This window comes from Lepidochelys kempii, chromosome 4 (assembly GCF_965140285.1).
Source record: "Lepidochelys kempii isolate rLepKem1 chromosome 4, rLepKem1.hap1, whole genome shotgun sequence".
NCBI lineage: Eukaryota > Metazoa > Chordata > Testudines > Cheloniidae > Lepidochelys > Lepidochelys kempii.
In genome coordinates this window covers 136,706,370-136,732,614 of record NC_136383.1, presented here as the reverse complement: position 1 = coordinate 136,732,614, position 26,245 = coordinate 136,706,370, and the positions used below count along the sequence as shown (strand labels likewise).

At 55.5% G+C, this 26,245-nt stretch overlaps 1 protein-coding gene across 3 annotated transcripts in view; it reads left to right on the top strand.

Moving 5' to 3' along the window:
• Positions 1-21,435, top strand: part of ADAM33 (ADAM metallopeptidase domain 33) — a 75,783-nt gene extending 54,348 nt beyond the window's left edge. For all 3 annotated transcript variants that reach the window (XM_073343007.2, XM_073343006.2, XM_073343008.2), the window contains 16 exons: positions 1,387-1,458; positions 2,051-2,217; positions 2,330-2,414; positions 3,174-3,316; positions 5,180-5,357; positions 5,942-6,031; positions 6,603-6,798; positions 7,735-7,843; positions 10,567-10,771; positions 11,633-11,710; positions 12,740-12,848; positions 13,522-13,669; positions 14,588-14,690; positions 17,217-17,450; positions 18,134-18,288; positions 20,284-21,435. In XM_073343007.2, the coding sequence (XP_073199108.1) occupies positions 1,387-1,458; positions 2,051-2,217; positions 2,330-2,414; positions 3,174-3,316; positions 5,180-5,357; positions 5,942-6,031; positions 6,603-6,798; positions 7,735-7,843; positions 10,567-10,771; positions 11,633-11,710; positions 12,740-12,848; positions 13,522-13,669; positions 14,588-14,690; positions 17,217-17,450; positions 18,134-18,288; positions 20,284-20,335 (2,124 nt within the window). In that variant the 3' untranslated portion in view covers positions 20,336-21,435. The remainder of the gene's footprint in view (positions 1-1,386; positions 1,459-2,050; positions 2,218-2,329; positions 2,415-3,173; positions 3,317-5,179; positions 5,358-5,941; positions 6,032-6,602; positions 6,799-7,734; positions 7,844-10,566; positions 10,772-11,632; positions 11,711-12,739; positions 12,849-13,521; positions 13,670-14,587; positions 14,691-17,216; positions 17,451-18,133; positions 18,289-20,283) is intronic.
• Positions 21,436-26,245: the final 4,810 nt, after the last annotated feature.

Genomic DNA, 26,245 nt, shown 5'->3' with positions numbered 1-26,245 from the left:
GAGTGCTCCCAGGGCCACAGGGCTTGGGCTGCAGCTGCCAACGGTGACTGCTCGCTTGCCAGGCAAAAACACCCTTTTATTTGAAATTTGACAAAAGGAGTCGTAGCGGCGTGCCTGTCGCTGTGTGGCTCTGTAAGACCTCGTTTATGCCGGGTCTCTCTTTCAGGCCACGCGTATGCTGGTGCTGCTAACCCCCCCGCCACACCCCGTTTGCATGGGAGCTGAGAATGGGACACCCAGTGCCTGATTCTTGCCTGGCTGTGAGTGGCCACTAGGGAATTCCCCTGGCTTCTGTAGGGGGCACGGTGGGGAGGGGTTTTGGCAGAGCAGGCCTCTGTCCTCCGCTGGCTTAGGGTCCGTTAGAGACCCAGTGACAGTAGCATATTAGGGCAGTTCCTTGGGTACTCAAGCCTTTGTGAGGCCCGGGCAGACTAGTCCTTGGGATCAGGGAGCTGTAACCGGTTCTCTTCCCCTCCCCTCTCCGCTCAGCCTCAGCTGAGAATCGGGCCCAGAGATTTAGATCGCAGGTTGTCAAGATGCACTGTGCAGAGGTCAGCTGGCCCTGTGGTTCTGGATCCTCCCGCTGGCTTTCCATTGCTAAGTCCCCTGGCAAGCCAGCTAAAACGCACGGACTCCTGTCCTGGCATTGCGTCGCCAGCCTGAGCAATGGGCGGTAATGTCGCCCGGCAGTTACGGGAGCGGAGGTGGGCAGCCGGTCCCCAGCGTGGTCCCCGAGACACTAATCTGAGGCCTCTGCTGTGCAATACATCCAGACACTGACCTGGGTGAAGCACAGGAGGAAATCTCCCGGCAGTTCAGCTCTCCACAAAGGAGAGGCCTGTGAACACTCATCCCTTGTCTGTGGGACGCGTTGGCGCAGCTAGGGTCCTGCTGCAGTGTCGTGTGTCTGGGTGGGGCACCGAATAACAGGACGCTCTGCTAACAGACAGGAACCCCTCCCTTCCGGCTGCACAAGCTGGAGGTACTAGCGTGGCAGGAAGTGGTCGAGGAAGATCCGCTCCTGCGGGTAGCTAAACTAACCTAATGATTTCTCACACGCGTCGGTCTAAGCTCATTGCCACTGCTGCGGTCAGAGTTCATTTGGGCCAGCGGCTGCTGAGGTCGATAGAAGTAGCTCCAGCCCCCTGTTGCTCCATGCGCCGAGCCCCTCAAGCCTGAATGCTCGGCATGGCCACCCCAGACGCCCCATCGTGGGTGATGGAAATGGACACCATCTCTTTCGACCGTGGCTGAAGTTATTGTGAGATCCACCCCCACCAGTCCCGTATGGTTGTCGAGCAAGGTCCCTCAGTAGCTTTGCTTAAGACGGGACTTAAATATGCCCTCCCGCCTCGCCTAATCCCTCTTTTGTTCCCCTCTCTCCAGTTCCTCAAACAGAATCGCAACCTGGGCCAAACAAAGCAGCGGATTCTGGAGATTGCCAACTACGTGGACAAGGTAACGCCCAGGTGCCCTTGGCAGAGCAGGTTGCTCTCTGCGTGGCATCGCGTGTGTACAGCACCTTGCGTCCCCGGGTCCAGGCTCACAGCGCTGAGACTTGAGCTGAGGCCCCCGCTCCGGACAGGCAAACCTTTGTCTTAGACAGCGCCCCTGACCTATCCCCAAGGTTCCCAGCATTGTTGTGTCTCGATTAAGTCACAGGGCCACTGAGTCTGAATCCTTCCTGCGCCATCCAGCGTGGCTCAGGGCAGGAGCAGGGTAAGCGGAGTGGCCAGTGGCCTGATCTTCATCTGGTCCCTGCCCTTTGGCCTGTCCAGTTTGGGTGGCTCCCACTGGCACAAGCCTTGCCACCGTGTCGAGGGTGGAGACTACTAGGGGGCTAAGGTTCAGCTCTTCCCTTAGGGGTCACTGCAGATAGGACTCACAGTACCAGTGTGTCCTCGAGCAACGCGAGACCTGAACGCATGACGGCCTCTGCCCCATGGGGTGGGGAGGGAAGCGTGGCAGAGGTGATCTGAATCCAGAGGAGTCCACCGGAGGCCCAGCTGTGAAGCACTGTTTGGTTGTCTTCCCCCCGCCCCCTGCTCAGTTTTACAGGTCTCTGAATATCAAAGTGGCCCTCGTCGGCCTGGAGGTGTGGACGGAGAGGGACCAGTGCATGGTCACCAGCGACGCTAATGCCACCCTGTGGTCCTTCCTGCAGTGGAAGAAGATGCTGAGGTCTCGGAAGAAGCATGACAATGCCCAGCTGCTGACGTGAGTCCCCTGGTTTCTCTGTGGGTGTCTCCCCAGGCGAGCGCTCTGCCGCCAGGGCACACTAACATGAGCCCACCCCGTCCCTTCTCGTTTCCGGTGCATGTCTGGACAGCGGCAGGACCTTCCGAGGGACGACCATCGGGATGGCTCCGCTGGAGGGGATGTGCAGCGCAGAGAACTCGGGAGGTGTGAGTGCGGTAAGGAGAAAGGGGTTCCCATGATCCCCTCGCTCTCTGGGGCACCCTCCCCCCCCCCGTGGCTCCCTCCCACCTGCTGGGATTACGTCATTGCAGCTCCCTCTTCTCCTGGGCCAAGTTAGCAGCCTCCAGAGCCGGTGCCCGTGGAATCTGTAGGCTAGAACTGCCTGGCCTTGTGTTTCCTGAGCTGCTTGCTCCTCTGCCGGCCCAGGCCTTCTTGAGCAGCATCAGTAGCTGTAGGAGCTTAGCGGACCTTGCTCCTCTGTCAGCTGGAGCCCTTTCCCTCTGTGGTCCGAGGCCTTGGTGCTTGTTCACAGGGTGGCCAGATCCTGGGGTCCCCCTTGAGCTGTGCAACAGAATCCCGCCATTGGAGCCTGAGCCCTGCACCCAAACGCCCCGGAACTTGGGGGAACTCAGAGCTGGGGTTGCATTTCATAGGGGGCTGAACCCCGATTCCAGGCCTGACACCACCTCATGGGAAGCTCTGGGTCCAAATCTCGACACAGGAGCACAGGCCCTGATCTCTGGCTCTGGCTCCGTTCCGCATCTCGGTTCCCCGTGCCCCTCGGAGCTGGGATCCCAGGCGGAGACCAGCCTTGAGGTGCCACGGGCATCCTCTGCTTTCCTCACCATCGGGGACACGATCCCAGCCCTTCTGAGCCAAGTGGCACCAGCTCCTTTACCAGGCCGAGCTGCTCTCCCCAGCCTGGAGGGCAGAGGCCCTGATGCCGTCTTCGTCCCTCCCCTTCTCTGCACCAGGACCACTCGGACCTGCCGATCGGAGCCGCCGCCACCATGGCTCACGAAATCGGGCACAACTTCGGCATGAGCCACGACAGCGAGGGCTGCTGCGTGGAGGCCACCCCGGCTCAAGGAGGCTGCGTCATGGCCGCTGCCACTGGGTGAGAGGGTGTCGGCAGAGGAAGTGGCTGCCCGCGGCTCCCCGCGTGCATTGTTCATTGCAGGCCCCAGGGGTGCTGCCCTTACCAGAGTCCGGCGTAGCGATGAGCACTGTGTCTGAGTTATCACGGCGCGGCTGGTGCGTGTTTTACCGCTACCCTCCATTCAGGCCTGCACACGCGTGTGGTCACGTCTCTTTCCAGTGGCTGGAGCGTGTTTAACGGGAGCGCTGCTGTTCTGCAGAGCCGGAGTCTCTGTTCGCTCCTGTGGCCGAGGCCTGTGTTTCTGTGGTGAGGCGGGGCACGCTCTCCCCACACCTACCTCGGGTGCTTTCGCTGACACCGGCGGTTTCTGAACGGACCCAGCCACAGAGTCACCGAACGGGCAAACTCAGTAGCTGTTCCCCTCTGAAGACCCAAGTTCCTGCTTCACGGGTCTCCTCTGAAAGGGGTTTCTATCGCTCTGCTGCTCCTGAGGCAATTCTGCACCAACAAATTAAGAATTCTACGCACAATATTTGCTTTGTCAAAATAGCACAATACAGTCACATCGTTTTCAGTTACGTAGGTCAGCGTTTCTCAAACTGGGCTCCGTAGACCCCTAGGGGTCTGTGGGGTCACTCCAAGGGGTCCGTGGGCCCCTCTGATCAACTCCCCTCCCTCCCTCCCAGTGCCTCCTGCATGCTGGGGAACAGCTGTTCAGTGACATTCAGGAGGTGCTGGGAGGGAGGGGGAGGAGTGAGGGTGGGAAGAGGTGTGGGGGGAGTGGGGCCTTGGGGGAAGGGGTGCAGTGGGGGTACGGCCTGGGGCTGAGCGGAGGCTTTGGGGGCTCTGCAAAATTTTTTAAATCAAAATGGGGGTCCTCAGGTTGCTAAAGTTTGAGAACCGCTGATTTAGGGACTCTGCAGGGGATCCAGGTGAAGGTGGTTGGGGCTCAGCGAGTGGGGGAGTCTGGGTGCTGGGGGAGTGAGGCTGAGTTGGGTGGGGGTCTGGTTGCAGCTGGTTGGGGTTCGGTGGGGTAGGGGTTTGGATGTGGGGGAGCTTGATGGGGTGATCCAGGTGCAGGGAGGGTGGAGCTCGGCGTTGGGGTTCTGAGTGTGGGGTGGTCCAGATGCATGGGGGTTGGGCAGTTCCTCGTACAGTGACCCCTCCCCCCCACAGCTGGGGAGTGATTGGTGCAGGAAGCTGGGGGTCCTTGGGGAACTTCCTGCAGCCGGGGGACATTTCCAGAGGCAGGTCTGATTTTGACCTGGCCCTGGCCCCGAGGCACACAGTAGGAGCCACCAGCCATGGCATCCCTAGCCCTGTCCCTCCCCAGCTCCGGGCTCTCCGCGATAGGGGACAGAGAGAGCCCATCCCCGTCCCCTGAGGTGGCAATTTATGTCTCTCCCAGCTGCTCCCGATGCTCAAACCAGACCCACCCCCCGGTGCCCAGGAGGGACGTGTGAATCAATTTTTCTGTGGGGAAAGAGTAAAATCTGCGGGGGACATTAATTCTGCGCTTGCGCAGTGGCGCAGAATTCCCCCAGGAGTAATCTACCTTAGGAACTTTTCTGGCTCCCATCACTGTAATACCTGAGCACCTCACAGGCTGCTTGCCCATGTGACCCTGCTCTGGAGGACGCTTTGGTCATTGCTCTCCAGTACTATGAAGTCTGCCTACAGGGCCTGTTTCAAAACAGGGATTAAGTGGGGCCTAGGGGTGGATATCACCGCGTGTGCATTGAAGACCCTGTGCTCTCTAATTCCCAGGCATTTGGGCTGCCAAGCTCAGATGTGTTGGTGTCTTTCCTTCTCCCCTCGGAACTGGTTGCTCCGATTTAAATATCTCCCTGTCTTTCTCTCTCTCTTCCCCCCCCTCCGCAGCCACCCGTTCCCTCGCGTGTTCAGCTTCTGCAGCAAGAGACAGCTGGAGAGTTACTTCCACAAGGGAGGCGGGATGTGTCTCTTCAACATGCCCAGCACCAAAGACCTGGTGGTGGGCAAGAAGTGTGGAAATGGCTTTCTGGAGGACGGGGAGGAGTGTGACTGTGGGGAGCTAGGGGTAGGTGCCCTGGCTCTGCAAGGAGAACTGAGCCATGCCCTTGCAGGCACCTGGCGCCCCATTATCTGCTGTGCCCAATGCGGGGCAGCGCAGGGGTAGAACACCTCGTGGATGGAGGGGGAGTGAACAGGGGACAGAAGGGGGGGATTCAGTTCAATTCAGTGGGCTTTAGATCAGACCTTCTGACTCTGAGCGCTTACAGTGTGTTTGTGTGGAACCTAGCATAGTGGGACGCTGATCTGGATGAGGCCTCTGGGCGCTACCTGTCGTCAGTGAGAAATCAGTGTGAACCAAGGCGAGGTTCTGGCCAAAGGCTGTTAACCAGGGGGTCCTCCCGCTCGCTACGTAGGGCAAGTTGCGCCCCACCTCGTGCCTCAGTTTCCCCATCTGCAAAATAGGGGTAATGATACTGACCTCAGTGAAGTGCTTCCTCCCCTAAGGAGGACTGAAGAGCTATCTTGGAGAGGGGGAGGGTCCCCAGAAGCCAGCCCTGGGGTGGTGGTGGGGGGGGAAAGGAAATGACCAGGGTCAGCTTGAAAAAGGCCAAGTAGCCAGCTGATCCGTGGCTGGCTCTCCCTGTACAGGAGTGCACCAACCCCTGTTGCAACGCTCACAACTGCACGCTGAAGGCCGGAGCCCAGTGCGCCCACGGGGACTGCTGTCAGAGCTGCCAGGTAACCTTGCCTGGCTGGGCCGGGGGCTGGCCGGACTCGGTGCTGGGGGAGGGAGGTGGGAGCAGACGGCTCTGTGTAGGATCGGGTTTGAGGAAGAGAGCCCCCCTCTGGGCCTGATCCTCAGCAAGGGGCTGCGGATCCCAGCGTAATCCTCTAGCTCAACCTGTTCTTGTGTTGGCTCTGGAGGGCCTGGGTTCAGTCCCCTTGGCTACCACGATGGTGGCTCTTGCCCATTAGCCCTCCGATGGCCAGGCTCCCTCGGGAATCCCTGCTGACTGCTTCTGTGGCTACCGCATGGGACTGGGAGTCAGGAGGCCTGGATTTCCTGTCTTCGTCTGGCCCTGAACATGTTACCGCGGCTGGGCCCCAGGGGAGAGGATCAGGAGGGAGTAGATCTAATCCCAGTGCTGTTGGAGTGGCCAGTCCAGCTGCCAGTCAGCCTCCAACCCACCCCACTGGGGGCTCGGGACCAGGCCACCTGGTGTGGCTACGAGGCGGGCACGGCTAAAGGGCTTTTTGCGGCTGATGGGACCGAGGTGCAAATGTCTCTCTTCTTCTCCGGCTCTGGCAGCTGAAGACAGCTGGGACCATGTGCAGAGAGCCGGCTGGATCCTGCGACCTCCCTGAATACTGTACGGGGGCCTCGCCCTACTGCCCCGGCAACGTGTACCTGCTGGATGGCTCGGCCTGCGCCAGCGGGGACGCATACTGCAGCAACGGCATGTGCCTGACTCATCACCAGCAATGCGTGCAGCTCTGGGGTCCAGGTGAGCCCGGCTCCCTCCCATTCCGTTCCTCGCTCTGCCTACAGGGCTCGCACCTGGCTTTGGCAGGGGGGAGGGACACACCGAACGGCTCCGAGCTTGCCCAGCCGTTGGCCTCTCTGTTGCCAGCCCTCGGGCCCAGCCGGTGCGTCCGCCGACGTTCCCCTGCGGTCGGGACGAGCCTGTGATGTTCAGGCCCAAGGGGCAGCATGTTTCCAGGCTGGGGCCGCTGCTCCCCAGGGCAGGTCTGGCTGCATTATGCCTGGGGTGGGAGTTTGGGCAGCCCCCTCCTGCCGTATGCAGGTTCTCTAGCTCCTGTGTCACTGGGATGGGCGTTAAACCCACTCAGCCGTGCGCCAGCCGCCTCCAGAAGCACTGCGTCTGCGCTTCTGCTTGCACGGCATCCGTATCCCTGGTCATCTCGGTCCGGGTGGAGCGGTGAGCCTTGGGGGAGCCTGGCGCATAGGCTACAGATTAGCAGGTGTGAGACTTCGCGCGTGGCCTGTCCCGTTTCCCCCCATTACGATGGAGAATCTTCCTGTTAGTGCCACCTACTGGGCTGGGCTGTGTACTGCGCAGTGCAGCAAGGGAAACGGCCCTGGAGACTGAATTCCTCCGCGAAGCCACCGGGCAAAAGTGGCTCCTTTTTCTTCCCCCGAGTCTCCCTGCCACCTCTGTGCAGCCTGGGTGCAAGCGCGGCCTGATGCCGGAGCTGCAAGCGTCTCCGGGGAGATCCCGCACCCCGGGCATTTCCAGCCCCGCATGGCAAACCCCAGGGTCTGTGTGAGCAGCTGAACCTCCAGCGTGCTCCACACGGCTGCAACCTCTGAGCCCCCCACCCTTGCTCTGGCTTTCCACCCCCACCGGTCTCCGCCATCCCCACGGCGTGGGGTCTGCACGCAGGGTTGCTCAGGGCGCGTTGATTCTTCTCCCCTGCAGGCGCCTGGCCGGCTCCCGACGCCTGTTTCCAAGATGTCAACACAGCCGGCGACACGTATGGGAACTGCGGCAAGGACAGCCAGGGGCATTACGTGAAATGTGACCGGAGGTGGGCGCTGGGGATTCACACCCACATGTGTAACACACCAGCTTAGTGAGTGTGATCACGGCTCCCCCGAGCAGCTGGCCTCCGGTGGTAACAGCCTGCTGCTCACTCCTAGCTCCTGGAGATCCCCAGCAGCTCAGGGGGAGACCCCATGTGCTCCCGGTGCCGAAGATCATGGGTTCGATCCTCACACCAGCAGCGTCAGTGTCTGGGCTTCCCTTAGCCAGAATCTTGTTTCTCCTTCCCTCTCTCCTGATTCAATTCCTCCTCCTAGCAGGTAGCACAGTGTCCGATTTCCGCTTAGGAAGGAACAATCCGTTGCACACATACAAAATGGGAAATGACTGCCTAGGAAGGAGTACTGCAGAAAGGGATCTGGGGTCACAGTTGACCACAAGCTAAATATGGGTCAACAGGGGAACGCTGTGGCAAAAAAAAAAAAAGCAAACATCATTCTGGGATGTATTAGCAGGAGTGTTGTAAGCAAGACACGAGAAGTAATTCTTCCTCTCTAGTCTGCGCTGATTAAGGCCTCAACGGGAGTATTGTGTTCAATACTGGGCACCACATTTCAGGAAAGATGTGGACAAATTGGAGAAAGTCCAGAGAAGAGCAACAAAAATGATTAAAGGTCTAGAAAACATGACCTATGAGGGAAGATTGAAAAAATTGGGTTTGTTTAATCTGGAGAAGAGAAGACTGAGAAGGGACATCACAGTTTTCAAGTACATAAAAGGTTGTTACAAGGAGGAGGGAGAAAAATTGTTCTTATCCTCTGAGGACAGGACAAGAAGCAATGGGCTTAAATTGCAGCAAGGGCAGTTTAGGTTGCACATTAGGAAAAACTGCCTAACTGTCAGGGTGGTGAAGCACTGGAATAAATTGCCTAGGGAGGTGGTGGAATCTCCATCACTGGAGATTTTTAAGAGTAGGTGGGACAGACACCTGTCAGGGATGGTCTAGATCAGCTCTTCTCAAGCTATCTGATGTGGGGAACCGGCAGTTTTTTTTTCCAGTGTGCGCACAGACCAGCAGCCGATGGCTCAGTCCGCGAACCACCACTTTGAGGAGCACTGGTCTAGATAATTAGTCCTGCCCCAAGTGCAGGGGACTGGACTAGATGACCTCTCGAGGTCCCTTCCAGTCCTACAATTCTGTGATTTAGCAGCTGTAGGTTTGTCACCCTCATGTACCTGCCGGTCGGTGGGCGAGAGGCCAGTGATAGTATCGGAGCGTGAAACGGGTGACTGGAGAGGAACTGTTCTGCATTGATCCATTGGTAGCATGTGTTAGGGGGCTTATTCCTTCACCCACTTACTTCCCTGGTCCTTCTCGCATGAACAGAGAGCAACAATACCCGAAGTCCAAAGGTGCAAACAATTTGATGTTTATTGGGGTGAACTTCCAGCAAGCATGATTCCAGTTTCCTTCCTTAGTGTCCCCCTTCCCAGCTCTGACACCACAGAGCCTTAACTGTGTCCCTGTTCCCATTCCTGCCCTTAGCCAAACATGATTCCAATTTCCCCCGCCCCCATTCCCTGTTCCCATTCCCCCCCCCATCCACACCCACACACTTCCTGATTGACAGCAGACTATATAGTAAAACTTGAGTTCTGCTTAGCTATACCTTAATCTATCATTTTCCTGAAATTTAACTAACCAATCCTAACATATTGTAACTTGATTATTTAACCAATTATATCCCACAACTTTAATTAGTTTACACCAGCAAAATTAATTATACAGCAGACAGAAACAATCACAGAACCAGACAGAGATTATACAGACAAACAATAGGGAAATGGGGACTACAGTGATAGAACAAACACAGAAGTGAGGATTTCACACCTCAGCTATTGATAAGTGAGTTCTTGCCAGACAGGATGCTATCAAACTAAGTTTTCTTTTACATCTTCTAGGCACTTCCCTTTCTCTGGGGGCGATAGGCACTATCAGGACAGGATTGTATCCTAACAGCCCAATAGCACCTTATTTCAATGTGACTAGTTTGGAATGTGAGGAGGTGACCGGTCGCTTCCCAGCTTATGGCTGCCTCTGCTGCTTAGCCAAAGGCCTTAGCCTAAGAACAGGGCCTCAGGCTGTCACAGTAAGAGAAGGCCCTTACACCGGCAGACAGTGATTTTGATTCTTTCTTTTATACCTCCAACTAGCCAAGTGATAAGAATACACCTAAATTCTTAGAGTATAGGCCTTTACAGACAGGCCTGAATATCTATATCCTAATAGCATGCAACTGCTCCGTGGAGACATTCATGCTGCCCCGGGGCTGTGTCTGGTGCAGAGAGAGAATCGTTTGTGGTCCATGCCCTCAGCTCCCTGGCAGACAGGCACTAGAAGTGGTACTTAGGCAAGTGAGGGGGTCTCACAACACTGCAGGGAGAGGGGTCCAAATGAAAATGCTCTGGGGCCTGAGCGTTTCTGGGGAATGGGCAATTGACTTCTCTGGAATTGAGCCCTGGGCCTAGCAGGCGGTGTCATGTGAGACAACAGCCGCCACGTGCTTAAGCAGACAACTCATGAATTACCCAGAATCCCTTGCTTTGTTAAGCTCCTCCTACCCAGAATCCCTTGCTTTGTTAAGCTCCTCCTACAGCACGTCCCGATCCCCTCTGATACCGAGGTGGGGGGGGCCAATAACTCGATGAGTTCAGCTCGACCGGCGACAGCCTGTTCCTGTTAAGTAACCTTGGCGCCTCTCTTCCTAGAGACGCCAAGTGCGGCAAGATCCAGTGCCAGAGCTCGGCCAGGAAACCCAAGGGGACCAACACCGTCTCCATGGACACCACCATCCGCTTCAACGGGCGGGAGGTGAAATGCAGAGGCACCTTCATGTACGCCACCAAGGACGACGAGGGGGACCTGTCGGACCCCGGCCTGGTGATGACGGGGACCAAGTGTGGGGACGGGATGGTAAGCTTCCTGAGCGGTTGGAGGATGCTGTGGTCTTTGGTTCCTGGAGACTCACCCAGCAGAGCCTTGGGCAGGAAGATGCAGGACACAGAGGGGCTCCTGACCCCCTTCGCCCCTGCAGCTGAAGGGAATTGGCCTCATTACGGGCTTCAGAGATACGGTGCCCACACCGCCGCAGGGGGCATGAGTTAGCCTCCTGCTTGGCAGGCAGGACTGGCTGGGCCATGGGGCGGAGCTCCCTCCAGACCCAGAGAGATGGTCCCTGCAGGTCAGGGTGGAGGCACGGTGGTGGGAGAGATCAAGGCTGGCGGGGGGCCCTAGCCAGAGAGGACTCCAGTCTCTGGGCTGTCAATGTGATCCCGTCCCTCCAGTGCTGAATTCACCTCAGAACATCCCAGCACAACCCACACGTCTGTACATGCGGGGACGGGGATATGAGGGGCGAAGGGGCATTGCTCGCCCTTGTGCAGCATTGCTCACCCCGCATCTCCACACGCTTCACGAAGGAAGTCAGCCAGCTCAGTTAGACTAGGAAAGAGTTTCCAAAGTGGATCAGTGCTGCTGGCATACCGGGAATATCGCCCCGACTGAACCCTTGGGAAGGCACTCTGGGGTCCCAGCTGACCCTTGCGGGGAAGGGAGGAGGCAGGGGGGAAGGGACTGGATTCGCTAATTGGGTCTGAAGTGTCTGAGATATTATTGGGGTTTGCACATTACAACTGCAGAATGACGGGTTGGAGGCTCCATCTCCAAAGATGTCTAGGTGCCCAGGGGTCCTAGCTGAGGAATGCAAGGTTACATTTTCCTATCTGAACTCCTAGGTCTTTCCCCACTAACTCCCCCCTCGCTCATTTCACTCAGGTCTGCAAGGATCGCAGGTGCCAGAATGCTTCCTTCTTTGAGCTGGAGACGTGCATTTCGCAGTGCCATGGCCACGGGGTGAGTAACCATCCCAGAGCTTTGGTGGAGTCCTGAGGTTGGCTCAGGTTCTCCAGTGAGGTGAGCGTCTCACAGCCAAGTGCTCACCTGCCCTTTGCATCCATGTCAAATAGAGATGCGGCTGAGTTGGTCTGTTTGAGTCTGGGGTCGAATTCGAGGGGGGACAGGTTGGATCACCAGGGTTCTAAGGGCCTGGGTTCTAGATCTGAACTTCGCCTCTCTTTGGGAGTGGTCAGAGTGTGGTTCAGATGCCTGTCAGCTTAGCATCCAGCTATGCTCAGAAGCCTGGCTGAGACCTTCATGCAGGAGGGAGAGTCGTAGGCCAGCAAGGAGCCATTCTGATGAAAAGTTTAAAGGGGATGAAGTTTTGGTCTCCAGAGGCAGGGCTCCCTGCGATATGAATCCAGAGCTTCTGGCATCGTAGGTCAGTATCTTCCCAGCAGGTCCCCAAGGGCTCCTTGGTGAGTAGAGGGTGAGTGAACTTGGAGCAGTTTGGGTGGAGTGCAAAGTTCTTCAGGAGAAAATCCCCCCTCCAGAGCATGAGTGGAGAAAAGGGCTTCCAGAGCACAGTTGGTTTAACGATGCGATGTCAAAGCATTGCCTCGCCCAAGTCCACGGAACTGGACCTGCAGATGTCCGGGTGGGCCGCTAGATGGCTCAAGCACTTCACCCCGCCGGGAGTGGGAAAGGGACAGCCAACAAGGACATTGGTTTGGTCCCATGATTACAGACTGGCCTGGCCAGAACCGTGGGTGCTCCAAGGTGGCTGTGAGAGAGGCACCTAGACGGATGGTCCGGAGCTCTTCCAGTGCTGCTGTCACTGCTCTGAGAGCTCTCCTGGGGAGGTGGAGCCTGGGAAGGCTGAAACTAACCATGGCTATGCCTCCTTCCCCAGTTGGGCCCTCTCCGGTGTTGGTTGCCTGTGGGAGCTCGTCACCGGCTTTTCATCTCCTTGCACTTTGTCCTCTTACCAGTCTGCTATTGACCATTACCCTGCCCTGGCCTGACACCCTCTCCCTGCACCTGTAGGTTTGTAACAGCAACAAGAACTGCCACTGCAGTGCCGGCTGGGCCCCCCCGTACTGCGAGAAGCCGGGCCTGGGGGGCAGCGTGGACAGCGGCCCCGTGCAGCACGACAGTGAGTTCTGATGTCAGGCCGGTGGCCCGAGGTGGAGGGGGGCGGGGCAGCGGCCCCAGGGCTTCCATACACCCGCCCTCAGCTCAAAGCCGGGCCACTCCCTGGGATGGGAGGTGGGAGTGAAGCATGGAGCTGCTCTCTCTGTTAACATGCCAGAGGCTCAAGAACGGCGAGGCGGAGAGAGAAAGCAGCTGGTGGGACAGTTCCCAAGTGGGGAGGTTCATTAGGCATCTCCCCATACATAGGGAGAGCTGTTGGCAATACTTCCCCACAGCTGCCTCTTTAGCAGCTTCTCGGGTCCCCGGTGGCTGGGCAGGAGCTACAGGCTGTTTGCAGAGATGTGCCTGCAACTCCGGCTTGCCCTGTGTGGGGGGCATGCGTTGGGCATGCCATTTTGCGTGTGCAGGTTAGGCCCACGCCAAAGGTCTTGGGGTCTGGGTTTGCAGCACTGGCGGTCGGAGAAGGTGGCTCTGTACTGGTTTGCTGTGAACCCCTACGAGGTGCAATGGAAGGGGATGGACACAGATCGCTGTTTTCTACGCAGCCGCGCTGCAGAGCCAAACTGCTCCGAGCTTTCCTGTCAGATGGGAAGGGGTGTTTTCCACCCCCAATGTAAGGGGCTGATGCAACTTCAAGCCCCCTCCTCATTTCTCCATTTCCCCCCCCTCCCCAGACCATGAAGCCATCTTGATAGCCCTGCTGCTCGTCTTCCTGCTGATCCTCCCTGCCACAGCTTTGGGGATCTACTGGTGCTACAGACGGAAGAACTCGCTCCTGAGCAAATGGATAAAGAGCACGAGGAAGAGCCAGGAGACGTGCAGGTGAGCGACTGATGGAGCCGGAGACCATCTCCCCCTTGAGGACCCAGCGACACCCACAGTTATTTGATTCTGCGCCTCGACTCACTGGGGGAGAGAATGGATGGGTTAGAGGTATAGGGCATAGGGCCCAAATTGTTAAAGGCATTTAGGCACTGCTGCGCTCAGCATTGCAATGCCTACCTGATTTAGGAGCCTAAATCTCATTGTCAGAAGGGATTTAGACACTTAGGAGCCAAAATCCCATCGACAGTCACCTGCAACTCCTAAATATCTTTAAAAATTTGGGTCTACCTCTGATCTGATCTAATGCCAGTTTCACAAGGTGTCACTTCTGTGGAGTTACTTGCAATATACACTAATGTGAGATCAGAATGTGTGATTCTTGCTTGCATGCATGGGGGTAAACTGATAGCCAGATTTGAGGTTGGGAAGGGATTTTCCCCTGGCTAAATTGGAGTTTGCATCTCTCCTCCAAAGCACTGAGCAGGAATGATCCACTAGACTCAGGGGCATCCTACATGAACACTGCCTACCTCCATCCATGTGTCATCTTCTGTTCCTAGGGGACTGCAAACGTTTTCGGTGTCAGACCAGAACTAGATCAGTTCAGCATTTCATGTGTTCTGTCTGGTCCCCATCCTCTCCTCTCTGAGCCGCACCCAAATATTTAAAAACATGGTTAACAGCAAAGGAAACCAGCCCCATCTGTCGATTTAAATCCCGGGCACGTTCAGAATATGCCTCAGTGAAAATGCTACCTTCCCTCGGGTATTAAAAGCAGCCGTGTAACCGTACTCTCTTCCCCTTATGGCTCACTTGTCCATTCCGGGGTCTGATAGCCAACACCCGCGAGGGCAGCTATTGCAAAGCATTTGATTTTCTTTATAGCTTGTGTTTTCTGTTTGTGATTGGGGGCAGGAACGGAGCCATCCATCAGAAGGGAACCGGGGGCCATTCGAACGCGGCTTTCACCTTGCAGGATGTTTCCTCCTCTGGTAAAGCTGCCAACAGCTCTAACAAAGTAAGTGGGGGCTTCAGATCTTTGCATGACCGATTACTCCAAGTTTACGTTTCCTCTTCCTAGAATGGTGCTCTAGCTTCCTGTGTTTGTGCTCACGTCTCTCTCTAGCGGCTGGCTCCAGCACCTCCAAATCTGCTACCCAGCAGAACCGAGTAATGTGATTCCTGGAGCTCGATAGGCAGGGCTTGTAGTTTTATTGGTGCTGTAGATCCTGGGTTCTACACCCGCTAATAACCTTGGTGGCTGGGTGTACGTGGCCATGGTTTATTTCATTAGCATCGTGGCCGAATTTCACTGCTCTGCATTTTACTGCTCTAAATCCAGAATGACTTCCACCGAAGCCAAGAGTCACTCCAGATTTACACCACAGACTCCAGGCCAGAAGGGACCGTTGTGATCATCTAGTCTGGCCTCCTGTGTAACGCAGGCTGGGGAACTGCCCCACAATAATTCCTAGAGCAGAGCTTTTAGAAAAAAGCAGCGTAACGGAGACCAGAACTGGGCCAAGAATCTGCAACTTGGCTGGTGCTTGACTGACTATTACATTAAATGAAGGCTTCCAGTCACTCATAACCCAGCTAAAACATGTTATGCTCTCATAAATAATGACAAGACCCTTATAATCCAGTCACATGGCTCCTTTTCCCACCAAGGCCTCTTCCTCCAATACTGATTTGCTTTTCACCCCTGCCCTTGAAACAGTGGTTCACTTTTTGAACCATTCCCCTAAGTCTCATCTTCTCCGGGACAACCTGGCAAAGGGCCGGGGGGGGCGGAGGGCGGGAGGTGGACAGTTGTAGCAGGTTCGAACTACATCCCGAAGGTGCAGCTTAGCAGAGGTTGCAAATGACTCTCCTTTCATGGCTCAAGGCCAGGAGTTGACACTGAATCTCAGCGACTGTGGACAGCTTCGCTGCTTGTCGTTCTGTTCCAGCGCTGGCACTTGGAATCAATACGATGGAAGGAAGCCTTGGGTTTAGTGAGCGCGTCCGCTCTGGCTGGAGGGCTGCACGGAGTCCGCAACTCTCCTGTCCTCTGTCCCCTCTAAGCTGCGCAGCTGGGCGGCCGTCCAGGAGAGATTCAGGTGCCCCGCAGCTGATTGGCAGAGCGCACACATCTGGCAGCGTGTGTTCAGGTGCCCCTCCTCCCGCTGCTTTGCAGCCATGTTGCTCCTGCAGCTGCTCCCGGGACCCTCCTGCTGGCTGTGCAGAGTGCGGGGGGAGGGAGATGCCGAGGTCAGGGTGTCCCCCCTCCCTCCCACCCCTGTACCGCGTCTCCGCAGAGCAGGGGAGAGGGGACAGCCTGGCTCAGGACTTGGAGCTGCGGCAGTCTGAGGTCAGAACTAGGGTGAGTGAGTGAGTGTGCATTTCTTAAAGAGACAGTGCATGGTCTCGAAGCCTTCCCCAGCAGCCAGCTTATCACATAGTCTCTCTCCCTTCCCCTCCCCCTGCCCATGTACCCCATCTCCGCAGAGCCGGGAGGGGAGACAGGGCTCAGAGTCAGGACAGAGCAGGAGAGCTTTTAGTGAGTGCCTCAAAGAGAGAGCGCATGGTGTCTCTCAGAAACTTCCCCAGCAGCCCCTCTCCCCACACACACTGTCTCTGGGTCCGTCGGTCTCTCTCTCTCTCTCTCACACACAGAATCACAGAATCACAGAATATCAGGGTTGGAAGGGACCTCAGGAGATCATCTAGTCCAACCCCCTGCTCAAAGCAGGACCAATCCCCATTTTTTGCCCCAGATCAACTAAACGGCCCCCTCAAGGATTGAACTGACAACCCTGGGTTTAGCAGGCCAATGCTCAAACCACTGAGCTATCCCACCCCCACACACAGTCTCTTTCACACTCACCTCCTAACACACTTGTGTTATTGTTGTTACTTCTTGGTACTTCCTACAATGCACATATATTCTCTGTAATTTTATTCTTTCAAGATGTGTTATTTTAGTGTTTTGACTGGTCTATGCATTTCATAATTTTTATTTCTCTTACACTTAAATTTAATTCTTTGAGTAGTGAGTTCTATAAAGCCTAACCTGTCCTGGCTGGAGTAATTATTCCTATGGTAAACTTTTTAAAAATATATATATTATATCTAGGTTTTTTGTTTCTCCTAGTGGCGCACGCCCACACATACCTTGGTGTGCATAACAAAATTTATTCTGCACATGGATGGAAAAAATTAGAGGGAACATTGGTCCTGTCCTGTCCCAGAATGCACTGGGTCTGGTGGAAAATCTGGGCTGGATACTTCCAAGGTAGTCGCTATTCCTAGTCCCTCTCCTGGGGCGACAGTCCCAAGGCACTGTGTTCCACTCCACTTGCAAAGAGTGAGCGTGGCCTTCAGTCACGTGAGGGAGAAGGGAAGGTGAAGAGGCAGGAACAGTTGAGCACCAACCCGCACAGAAGCAGAGGAACACATAGGCACTGGACTCCTGTGTGCCCGCTGAGGATAGTCCCCTCCCAGTGACCGGGGACCTGGGCCTTAGGTTTGACTTCATTTGTTTGTTCTTCCGGCCTTGCAGGCAGCCAGGAGCATCTTCCCCCTCAAGCCGAACGGTTCCCAGCCCATCAGCATTGTCCACCCCCTTCGCCAGGCTCCCAGCCCAGCTGCTCAGCCCCACCGAGACCTCAAGCCGTCCAGGCCGCCTCCTCCTGGCGGCAAATCCCCCGTCGTTCCGGCCAAAACAATCGGCTCCCAACCCAAGCTGCTGCCTCCAAAGAAGCCTCTTCCCAGCAGCCCTGTGAGGACCCCTGTGGTGAGTTTCCCGGTCGCTCCCCAATGCACAAGGGTTCAGTTACTGTGTCGGTCCCTCTTGGGGTACAATGAGGTGTCCTCTCTCACCTCTGTCAGCCAGGCCCCATTCAATGCTGCTAGGACCCAGGCTACTGCTGGGTCTCTCTTTGTCCCGCTCTCGGGGCGAGGCCATGTGTAGCGGCTTATCTGCCTCTGAGCTGACTCTAGCTCCAGCGGTAGAAGCTCATGCTTTTAGATACCAAGGGCCTGGGTTCAGACCCCGCCTGGTGCACACGGGGCTGGTGGCTGGCAGCCTCAGAGGCTGCCGTGCTGACGGCCTGTTTGCAGAACAGGACTCTGCCCCGGGGCCTCCACCCCACCCCTAGCCGCCTCGAGAAGGGATTTCTGCCTCCGTGGCTCTTTCCAATGAGGTGCTGGGCCGAGTTAAACAGCCGCTGGGTCCCCCACAAGAGGTGGCTGTGTTGCAGTGGTGGGCAGAGCTAGCCATGTCCAGCAGCAAGAGAGGGTTTGAAGTCCGCTTGGGTCCCCTGGGGCATAGCATGTACAGCAATACGCCATTTCTAGTCTCCAGTAGCCCCAGCTCTGTCCTGCAGCTGGAGAGGCCGTGCTGTGGGCAGCTGGGGACTGTTCCTGGGACAGAGAATCTGCTGGATTGACACCTGCTTGTACCATGGTCTCCTCTAGATCGTCTCAAAGCACGGACCCCCTCGCCGGCCTCTGCCTGGGAGCCCTCTCCTGGCCAAAACACCTCCCTTGGCACAGGGACGGACCCTGCTGGTCACGGTCCCTCCCACCAACTTCAAGGCGGCAGGGGCCAGCTCTGCCAGGTACCTAACCAAGTAAGTCCAGAGTGAAGCTCGAAGCTCGGCTGCCCCCTTGCCTGGCTGCATCCTGGCAGGATCCGGTGGTACAGCACGCTGCGGCTGAGGCCACCAGGAGATGTCCCCCCTCCCCTGCAGCTGTCGAGAGCAGGGTCCCATTCCCTTGCTACAGCAGTAATGGAGGAGCTGCAGGCGAGTGTGTAACAACAGTGAGCAGGCGGCCAGCACCTCCTGGGCCCAGGCAAATGGTCCGTGGGGCTTGAGAGAGGGCCCATGTCAGCAAGTCTCCCGGGCTGAGGGGTGCCAGATGACTGGCCTAGGAGGCTGCACTTGGTGGAGATGTGGGAAGTCTAGGCAAAGGCAGCCTGATGGAGTGCCCGAGGGGACGGTCGGTGTGGTGGGGGAGGCGGGGCTGGGGCTGAGCAGGGGCCAGGGGAATGGTCTGGGGGGCGGTCTGGGGGAGGGAGCTGGATGGCTTAAGGAAACACTATAGAGGTTAGTAAATGCTCTGTGTGGCTGGAGGGGCACCATGAGGCAAGGGTGAGCAAGTTCTCGCTGCCTGAGAGGCCCCTGGTGGGGAAGGGTCCATTTGGGGCTGCTGCAAAGGGGCTGTGGCATGGGAAATTTCTGTACAGTCAGATGGCATCTTCCTTCAGACTCAGCTGCCCGCAACCTGCCAGGCTCTGCCCAAAGGCCTGGGGTGTGGGGGGTAGGGGGGCGTGCAGGGATTCCCTGCAGGGTTCGGGCCTGTTCCCTGCCATGTGCCCAGAGGACAGCGAGCAGTAACAAGGGGACCGGGCTGTTTCTCCTTTTTCTCCCTGCCCACGCCCTTCCCCCTTCCAGCTATCCCGCTGACGCTGCACTCTGTGGCAGGAGCTTGCCTTGCCAGCAGGAAGAACGGCCTTGTGGTTAACAGGCCGGACTGGGGAGCGGGGAACTGCAGGTTCAATCCTTTGCTCTGCCACAGACTCCCTCTGTAACCTTGGGCACATCACTTTCCATATGTCTCCACTCCACGCTATGGGCATGTCTGCACTTGAAAGGCTACTGCTGCAGTAACGGGGGCGGGGGGTCTCCCGTTGGCGTAGGTAATCCACCTCCCCAAGAGCCAGTAGCTCGATCGGAAGAATTCTTCCATCATTGCCCCAGAGCTGTCTGTGCTGGGGGGTCAGGTCGGCTTAACTATGTCACTCAGGGGTGTGGGTTTTTCATGCCCCTGAGCGATGTGGTTGGGTCGACTTCACTTTTGAGTGTAGACCTGGCCTAAGCCTGGGCTCTGATTCAGGTTTCAGCCAAGCCCCCCTTCTGTCCACACACAAATCAGTCTGACTCGGGTCAACAAGCGCTCAGGCTCCAGGTCCCAGGACACTGCTAGGGGGGTGAGTCAGAGAGTGAGTCCTCCTGTGGCTTGGGTCCAAGCCCGGTCATTGTGCAGTGAGGATGCAGCGCAATGTGGACACACTAGCATGGCTGTGAGACCTGGGTCCACCCATTGTAAGCCCAAGTTTCCAGTGCAGCGTGGACGCTCAAGCGTGGGCTTGGAAACACTGAGTTCACAAGCCCGGGTCCCACAGACCCAGGTTTACAATGCAGTGTAGACATCCCCTTAGTCACTCTGGGCCTCGTTCCCATGTGGTACATAAAATGGGACCTCAGTAATATTGCCCTTCCTGGCAAGGCCATAGTGACTACGGGCCCGTATCAGAGAGCTGGCGTCTCACTGGGAATCATATTTATTACGGCAGTTCCTACGGGTCAGCCAGGAATGTGGCCTCATGCTGCTAGGCATTGCACAAACACAAGGGGGCGCCCCGGAGAGCTTACGGTCTCAATAGACAAGCCAGACCCTGGCGCCCACAGGACTTGGGTGGTGCCTGGGCCGTGAGCCGTCTTGCTGCACAGGTGTGAATTTGAGCTCGATGTTTATGAAGCCCCTTCAGTGCCGAGAGCTGCACAATTGCCGGTTGGTTTCTGCTCTCTCGAACGTGGCATTTTTCTCTTTCTCTCCATTAGGCCCGTCCCGGGGTTCAAAGTCCAGTCCGCCTCCTTCCCCTTTAAGAAATGACAAACGTGGAAAAAGCAAGAGGAATCCTCGCACATGCTCCCCGAACTGGTTCTCCTCATTTGCACTATTGCAGGCAACGGGGCTCTTTTGGATACCAAAGGACTATTTTTATATGAGGGGAAATGTTTCTGCACATAAAAGAGGGAGGGTGTGGGGGAGGGGAAAGTGGTACGGAGCTATATCATTGGGGTGGGGTGGGCAGGGCAGCTTGTGGGGTTAACCATGACGCATCAGCTGCCTGCCAGGGGCATCATCCAGACTCTGCTCCTTCCCAGCCATGCCTGCTGGGCTGGGAAGCAGCAGATCTGGGTGCCCTAAGCAGCCAGCACTGATGGAAGAGGCTGGTGACCAGTCCCAAGGCAGGGCCTAGCTACCTTTGCCTCTCTCGCCAGCAGAATCCAATGCTGGACGTTGTTACCACAGCTGGCATGGGCGATCCACGCGGCCCGGGGGACAATGCAATTGCCGACTCAAACGGTGCCACCTAGCGGTGGGGTGTCTGACTGGCGTGTCCCTGGAGGATCCTTGTTGTCACCCTCCCCAGCTTCCTCCTGGTCTGAAAGGCCGTGACAATCGTGGAGAGCCCAGCAGAATAAGGTGCTCTGAAGAGGAGCCAGCTGGGAGTGCTTCTTTCGTGCGGCACGTGTGGCAACGGGGTTTCAGCTGCATGGCTATTTCAGGGAGCGGGGGGTTTCCCAGCCACGTGCTTTGTTCCCGTCATATGGTGTAAGCCATGTGGTTGCTTTCTGAGCTGCTAATGTTTTATTATGAAAAGGGGGAAGAAGTGTGGACCAGTGGTGAGAGCAGGGGGCTGGGGAGACCCACTCCCAACTCTGCCACTGACTCACTGCGTGGCCTTGGCCAACTCACTGCACCACTCTGTGCCTCAGTTTCCCCATCTGTAAAATGGGGGTAATAATACCTACCTCACAAGGGTGTTGTGAGGTTTGACAAACTGATGTCTCTCAAGGGCTTTACGATCCTCAGATGGAAGGTGCTGCGAAGTATTACGATGTGTTTAATGTCTGAGTCACTTTCCTATGACATGACACCTGACGTCGTCAGGGTCTCTGAAGTGAGAACAATGCCTTTCTCCAGTCTCCTTGTGTTCTTTCGTTTTGCTCGATTTGAATCACCGCCGTCCCTCGGGCACTTCAGTCACAAAGTGCAGTTGTCAAGGCTCTCGTTTCTCAACCCACTCACAGATTCCTAGGCCAGAAGGGACCACTGTGATCAGCTACTCTGACTTCCTGTATATCACAGGACAGAGAACTAGATCCTGTCCTTCAGAAAAAACATCCCATTTGATTTAAAGATGGTCAGTGATGGAGAATCCACCCCAACCAGGTCTATTAACCAGAGGTAATTACGGACTGTGATCAAGTCACCCCTTAACCTTCTCTTTGTTAAGCTAAATGGATTAAGCCCTTTCAGTCTATCACTGTAAGGCAGGTTTAATCATTCTCGTGGCTCTTCTCTGAACCCTCTCCAATTTAGCAACATCCTTCTTGAATTGTGAGCACCGGACCTGGGGACAGTGTTTCAGCCCCAGTCGCACCAGTGCCAAATACAGAGGTGAAATGACCTCTCTGCTCCTATTCGAAACTTTCCTGTTTGTATAGCCAAGGATCGCACTAACCCTTGTGGCCACAGCATCTCCGTGGGAGCTCAAGTTCAGCCAATCATCCACCATGACCCCCTAAGTTTTCAGAGACCAGTGGAAATCTGTAGGAGAGCATCTGCAACAGAGCAGGGCTGAGCTGGGGAGCGGACCCTAGGGGAGATGGCAGGGAGCAGCTGGAGTGTGAGGACAGTACAGTCTTTACTGTTGAAATATTGTAATGAAGAAGAGTTGAATGACTGGGGACTAGAGGGCAGGGGTTGGCAGAGAGAAGCTGAGTCTATGAGAACAACCAGCAGTGTGTGATGAGCTAACGTGTGTATTTGCACCACTGCCCTCTCTTAGCGTTCCTCAGGCCCCACGGGTGGCCCAGCTCTGGGCACAGTCTACAGCTTCCACCCTTCTGTACCACAGACAACTGGCAACTGTCGGCTGTGTTCATGAGCCACCCGGGCTGTAGCGGACAAGAGGATTGTCTCCTTGTAGGCCTTGCGGGCTGGGTTCCTGTGACTCGGGAACATAAGAACATAACATGAGAACAGCCACACTGGGTCAGACCAAAGGTCCATCTAGCCCAGTCTCCTGTCTTCGGACAGTGGCCAATGCCAGGTGCCCCAGAGGGAACGAACAGAACAGGGAATCATCAAGTGATCCATCCCCTGTCGCCCATTCCCAGCTTCTCGCAAACACAGGCTAGGGACACCATCCCTGCCCATCCTGGTTAATAGCCATTGATGGACCTATCCTCCATGAACTTATCTAGTTCTTTTTGAACCCTGTTACAGTCTTGGCCTTCACAACACCCTCTGGCAAAGAGTTCCACAGGTTGACTGTGTGTTGTTTGAAGAAATACTTCCATTTGTTTGTTTTAAACCTGCTGCCTATTAATTTCATTGGGTGATCCCTAGTTCTTGTGTTCTGAGAAGGAGGAAATAACACTTCCTTATTTACTTTCTCCACACCAGTCATGATTTTATAGACCTCTGTCATATCCCCCGATTGATGCAAAGACTCTTGCAGCCATTTGTGGACAGGTGTTTGCTCCTTTAGTCTGAAGACACAAACCCAACTCATCCTCCTCAAACAAAAGTCACAAAGCAACGAAGGGCCTTCCCACCCCCAGCTGTTTAAAACTGGATCACCAAATTGATTTGATTTTTCTGGGGAACGGGTATGATCACCTGCATGGGGCAGAGCCCCTGTGCCCGGATCCCCCAGCATCTGAGGGTCAGGTCCAAAACCCACTCTGCTTTCCCTGCACACAGTCACCTCTGCCTCTCAGCACGCGAGGCATTGAACCTCCAGCCAAGGCTCAGGCTGCTGCTGCTCGCCATGGGCAGGAAGAAGAATCTATCCGAGAAAGGCAGGACAAGGTCCAACAGCTGGATGTTAAAACCAGACAAACCCAGGCATAGGTTTGAGCAAGGAGAGTAGTTGGCCGTTAATAACCCAGGGAAGTGGTGGACTTTCCATTTTTTGGTGGCTTCAGATCCAGGCTTTCTGGGAGATGCTTTAGTCAAACCCAAGTAACAGGGCTCATTAAAGGGGTGTGCCGGGGAAATGTCAGGGCCTGTGAGCTCCAGGCAGGCAGGCTACATGGTCTAAGGGTCCCTTCTGGCCTTAAAATTGAGGAAGCAGCTCCAAGATAACTGGAGAGAAAAAAGTGTGACCAGTGACAGGCTGCTCTGAGAGCAAGGTCCAGGCTCCAGAAGGTGGCTCAGTGGTCTTGACGCCCCATACGAGCTTTCTGGAAGCACGGGTTCAAATCCACTCCATCTTCTTCAGTGCTGGTGGGTGTGGGGGATGGGCTGCATTCTGTTCTTCAGCTGCCTTCCCGCCGCTCCGGAGCTGCCCACTCTGAGCAGAGAATAAATGAGCTTGTCTGCAAGGCCCCTCTCAAGGTTCCTTCCCCACTCTGAACTCTAGGGTACAGATGTGGGGACCTGCATGAAAGACCCCCTAAGCTTATTCTTACCAGCTGAGGTTAAAAACTTCCCCAAGGTACAAACTTTGCCTTGTCCTTGAACCCTATGCTCCCACCACCAAGCGTTTTAAACAAAGAACAGGGAAAGAGCCCACTTGGAGACGTCTTCCCCCCAAATATCCCCTCCCAAGCCCTAGTCCCCCTTTCCTGGGGAAGGCTTGATAAGAATCCTCACCAATTAGCACAGGTGAACACAGACCCAAACCCTTGGATCTTAAGAACAATGAAAAAGCAATCCGGTTCTTAAAAGAAGAATTTTATTGAAAGAAAAGGTAAAAGAATCACCTCTGTAAAATCAGGATGGTAAATACCTTACAGGGTAATCAGATTCAAAACATAGAGAATCCCTCTAGGCAAAACCTTAAATTACAAAAAGACACAAAAACAGGAATATACATTCCCTCCAGCACAGCTTATTTTACAAGCCATTAAACAAAAGAAAACCTAAGGTATTTTCTAGCTAGATTACTTACTAACTTTACAGGAGTTGTAAGGCTTGCATTCCTGATCTGTTCCCGGCAAAAGCATCACACAGACAGACCCTTTGTTTCACCCCCCCACTCCCCAGCTTTGAAAGTAACTTGTCTCCTCATTGGTCATTTTGGTCAGGTGCCAGCAAGGTTACCTTAGCTTCTTAAACCTTTACAGGTGAAAGGGTTTTGCCTCTGGCCAGGAGGGATTTTATAGCACTGTATACTGAAAGGTGGTTCCCCTTCCCTTTATATTTATGACAGCCCCCGTTACCTGTCTAGCTTCTTCCAGTTCCTCCCTACCTCAGCCAAGGACAGAGCAAGTGGCTGCCCTCTCCGAAGGTAAGGCAGCCCAGCCCAATCTTCCAGCAAATGGCACCTTCGGCCGGGTAGGTGCGGCTGGAGGAGCCGGTCTCCGTCTGAGTAAGCTGCAGCGCCTCTCACTCCCGCTGAACCGAGTTCCAGCCAACGTGTGGATCTTTGAAGCTTGACGTTCCAAGCTGAGCCCAGGGGCCGATTCTCTCCTGCATCGGGAGGGAGGGGGGTGGAGGGATCGTAGGGAGCTGGCTCCAGCTTCCTGATTCTGTGGCCTGATCTGTGCTGGTCCCAGGATGAGCTAGAAAAGCCTAATAGCGGCTCTCATTGATGCTAAGTGAAGATTGGATTGGTGTGAGCTCTGCTTTCCCTCCTCAACCGTGGCGGATTAGCTCTGGCCAATTGGGGGCGGGCCTAGAAAAATGGGTGCCCCTGCATCCTGACCCCGCTCCCCAGCAGGAGGAGGAAGCAGGGGCGCGACTGCACTTGCTCTGGCCCAGGGCCCCACAATCCACCTCTGCTCCTCTGACCCCATCTGCCAGGCGGGGGAAGGGGCAGTCAGCACAGGAGCCAGCTCTGCCAACGTTATACCAACTGAGCTCTCACCTCCCTCCACAGAGGATTCTAGCTAGCCAGGATCCAGCTCCTTTGTGCCCCCCCAAGCAATGCAAAGGGGCTGGGCTGCCCTTGAGAACCTGGCCCACTTCAGTCCTGATGGAGCAGGACTGAGCGTTTTCTGCCCTCTGCTGCTTATAAATCCTGGTCAATATCGGTGTTTAGCAGTAGGTCAAAGAGCTAAATGTTTGTTGCTGTGCTTAAGTCTTAATTACAAAGGCTGAGGTGTTGGAGACAGACAAACCCTATACAGGGGCTGTATCTCCTTGCCAAAGCTCTTTTTATCAGCATGAACTATTATAACTCTGGCTATGGTTATTATCCAGATAAACATTCAATCCTTTTTAAGTCTTGATAAGTTCTTGGCCTCAATGACATCTTGTGGCAGTGAGTTCCACAGGCCAATGATGCCTTGCATGGAAAGTGTTTCCTTGGATCAGTTGTGAATTTGCCACCTTTTGGTTTCCTTGAATATCCCCTTGATCTTATGTGATGGTACAGGGAGAACAGCAGCTCCAAATATCCCTTCTCTGGGCCATTCAGTTCTGGGTTAAATGTCCCAAACAATGACTCTTCCACCCCTTCCTCTGGGAGAGCATTCCTCAGCTGGACGGATCTCTGTGCTGGGTGAGCTGCCATGCCCCAAACAGTGCTGCAACCATCAGATTCATCTTTCCTTGCTGTGCAATGGAGCAGAATAGCAACTTCTTCCTGGGGAGCTTGGTACACTGTTCTGCTTTTCTGTCCTGTGCTGGAAACATCTCTCACTCTGTTCTTCATCGCTTGATGGAAAATATCCGTAAACAGGGGAGCCACATTGAACCCTGAATGGGGGTAGTGCATTCCCAGGTGCTGCTTTAGGAGCTCCTCCCAAATCCAGTATAACACAGCCCCGAAGTTTAGCC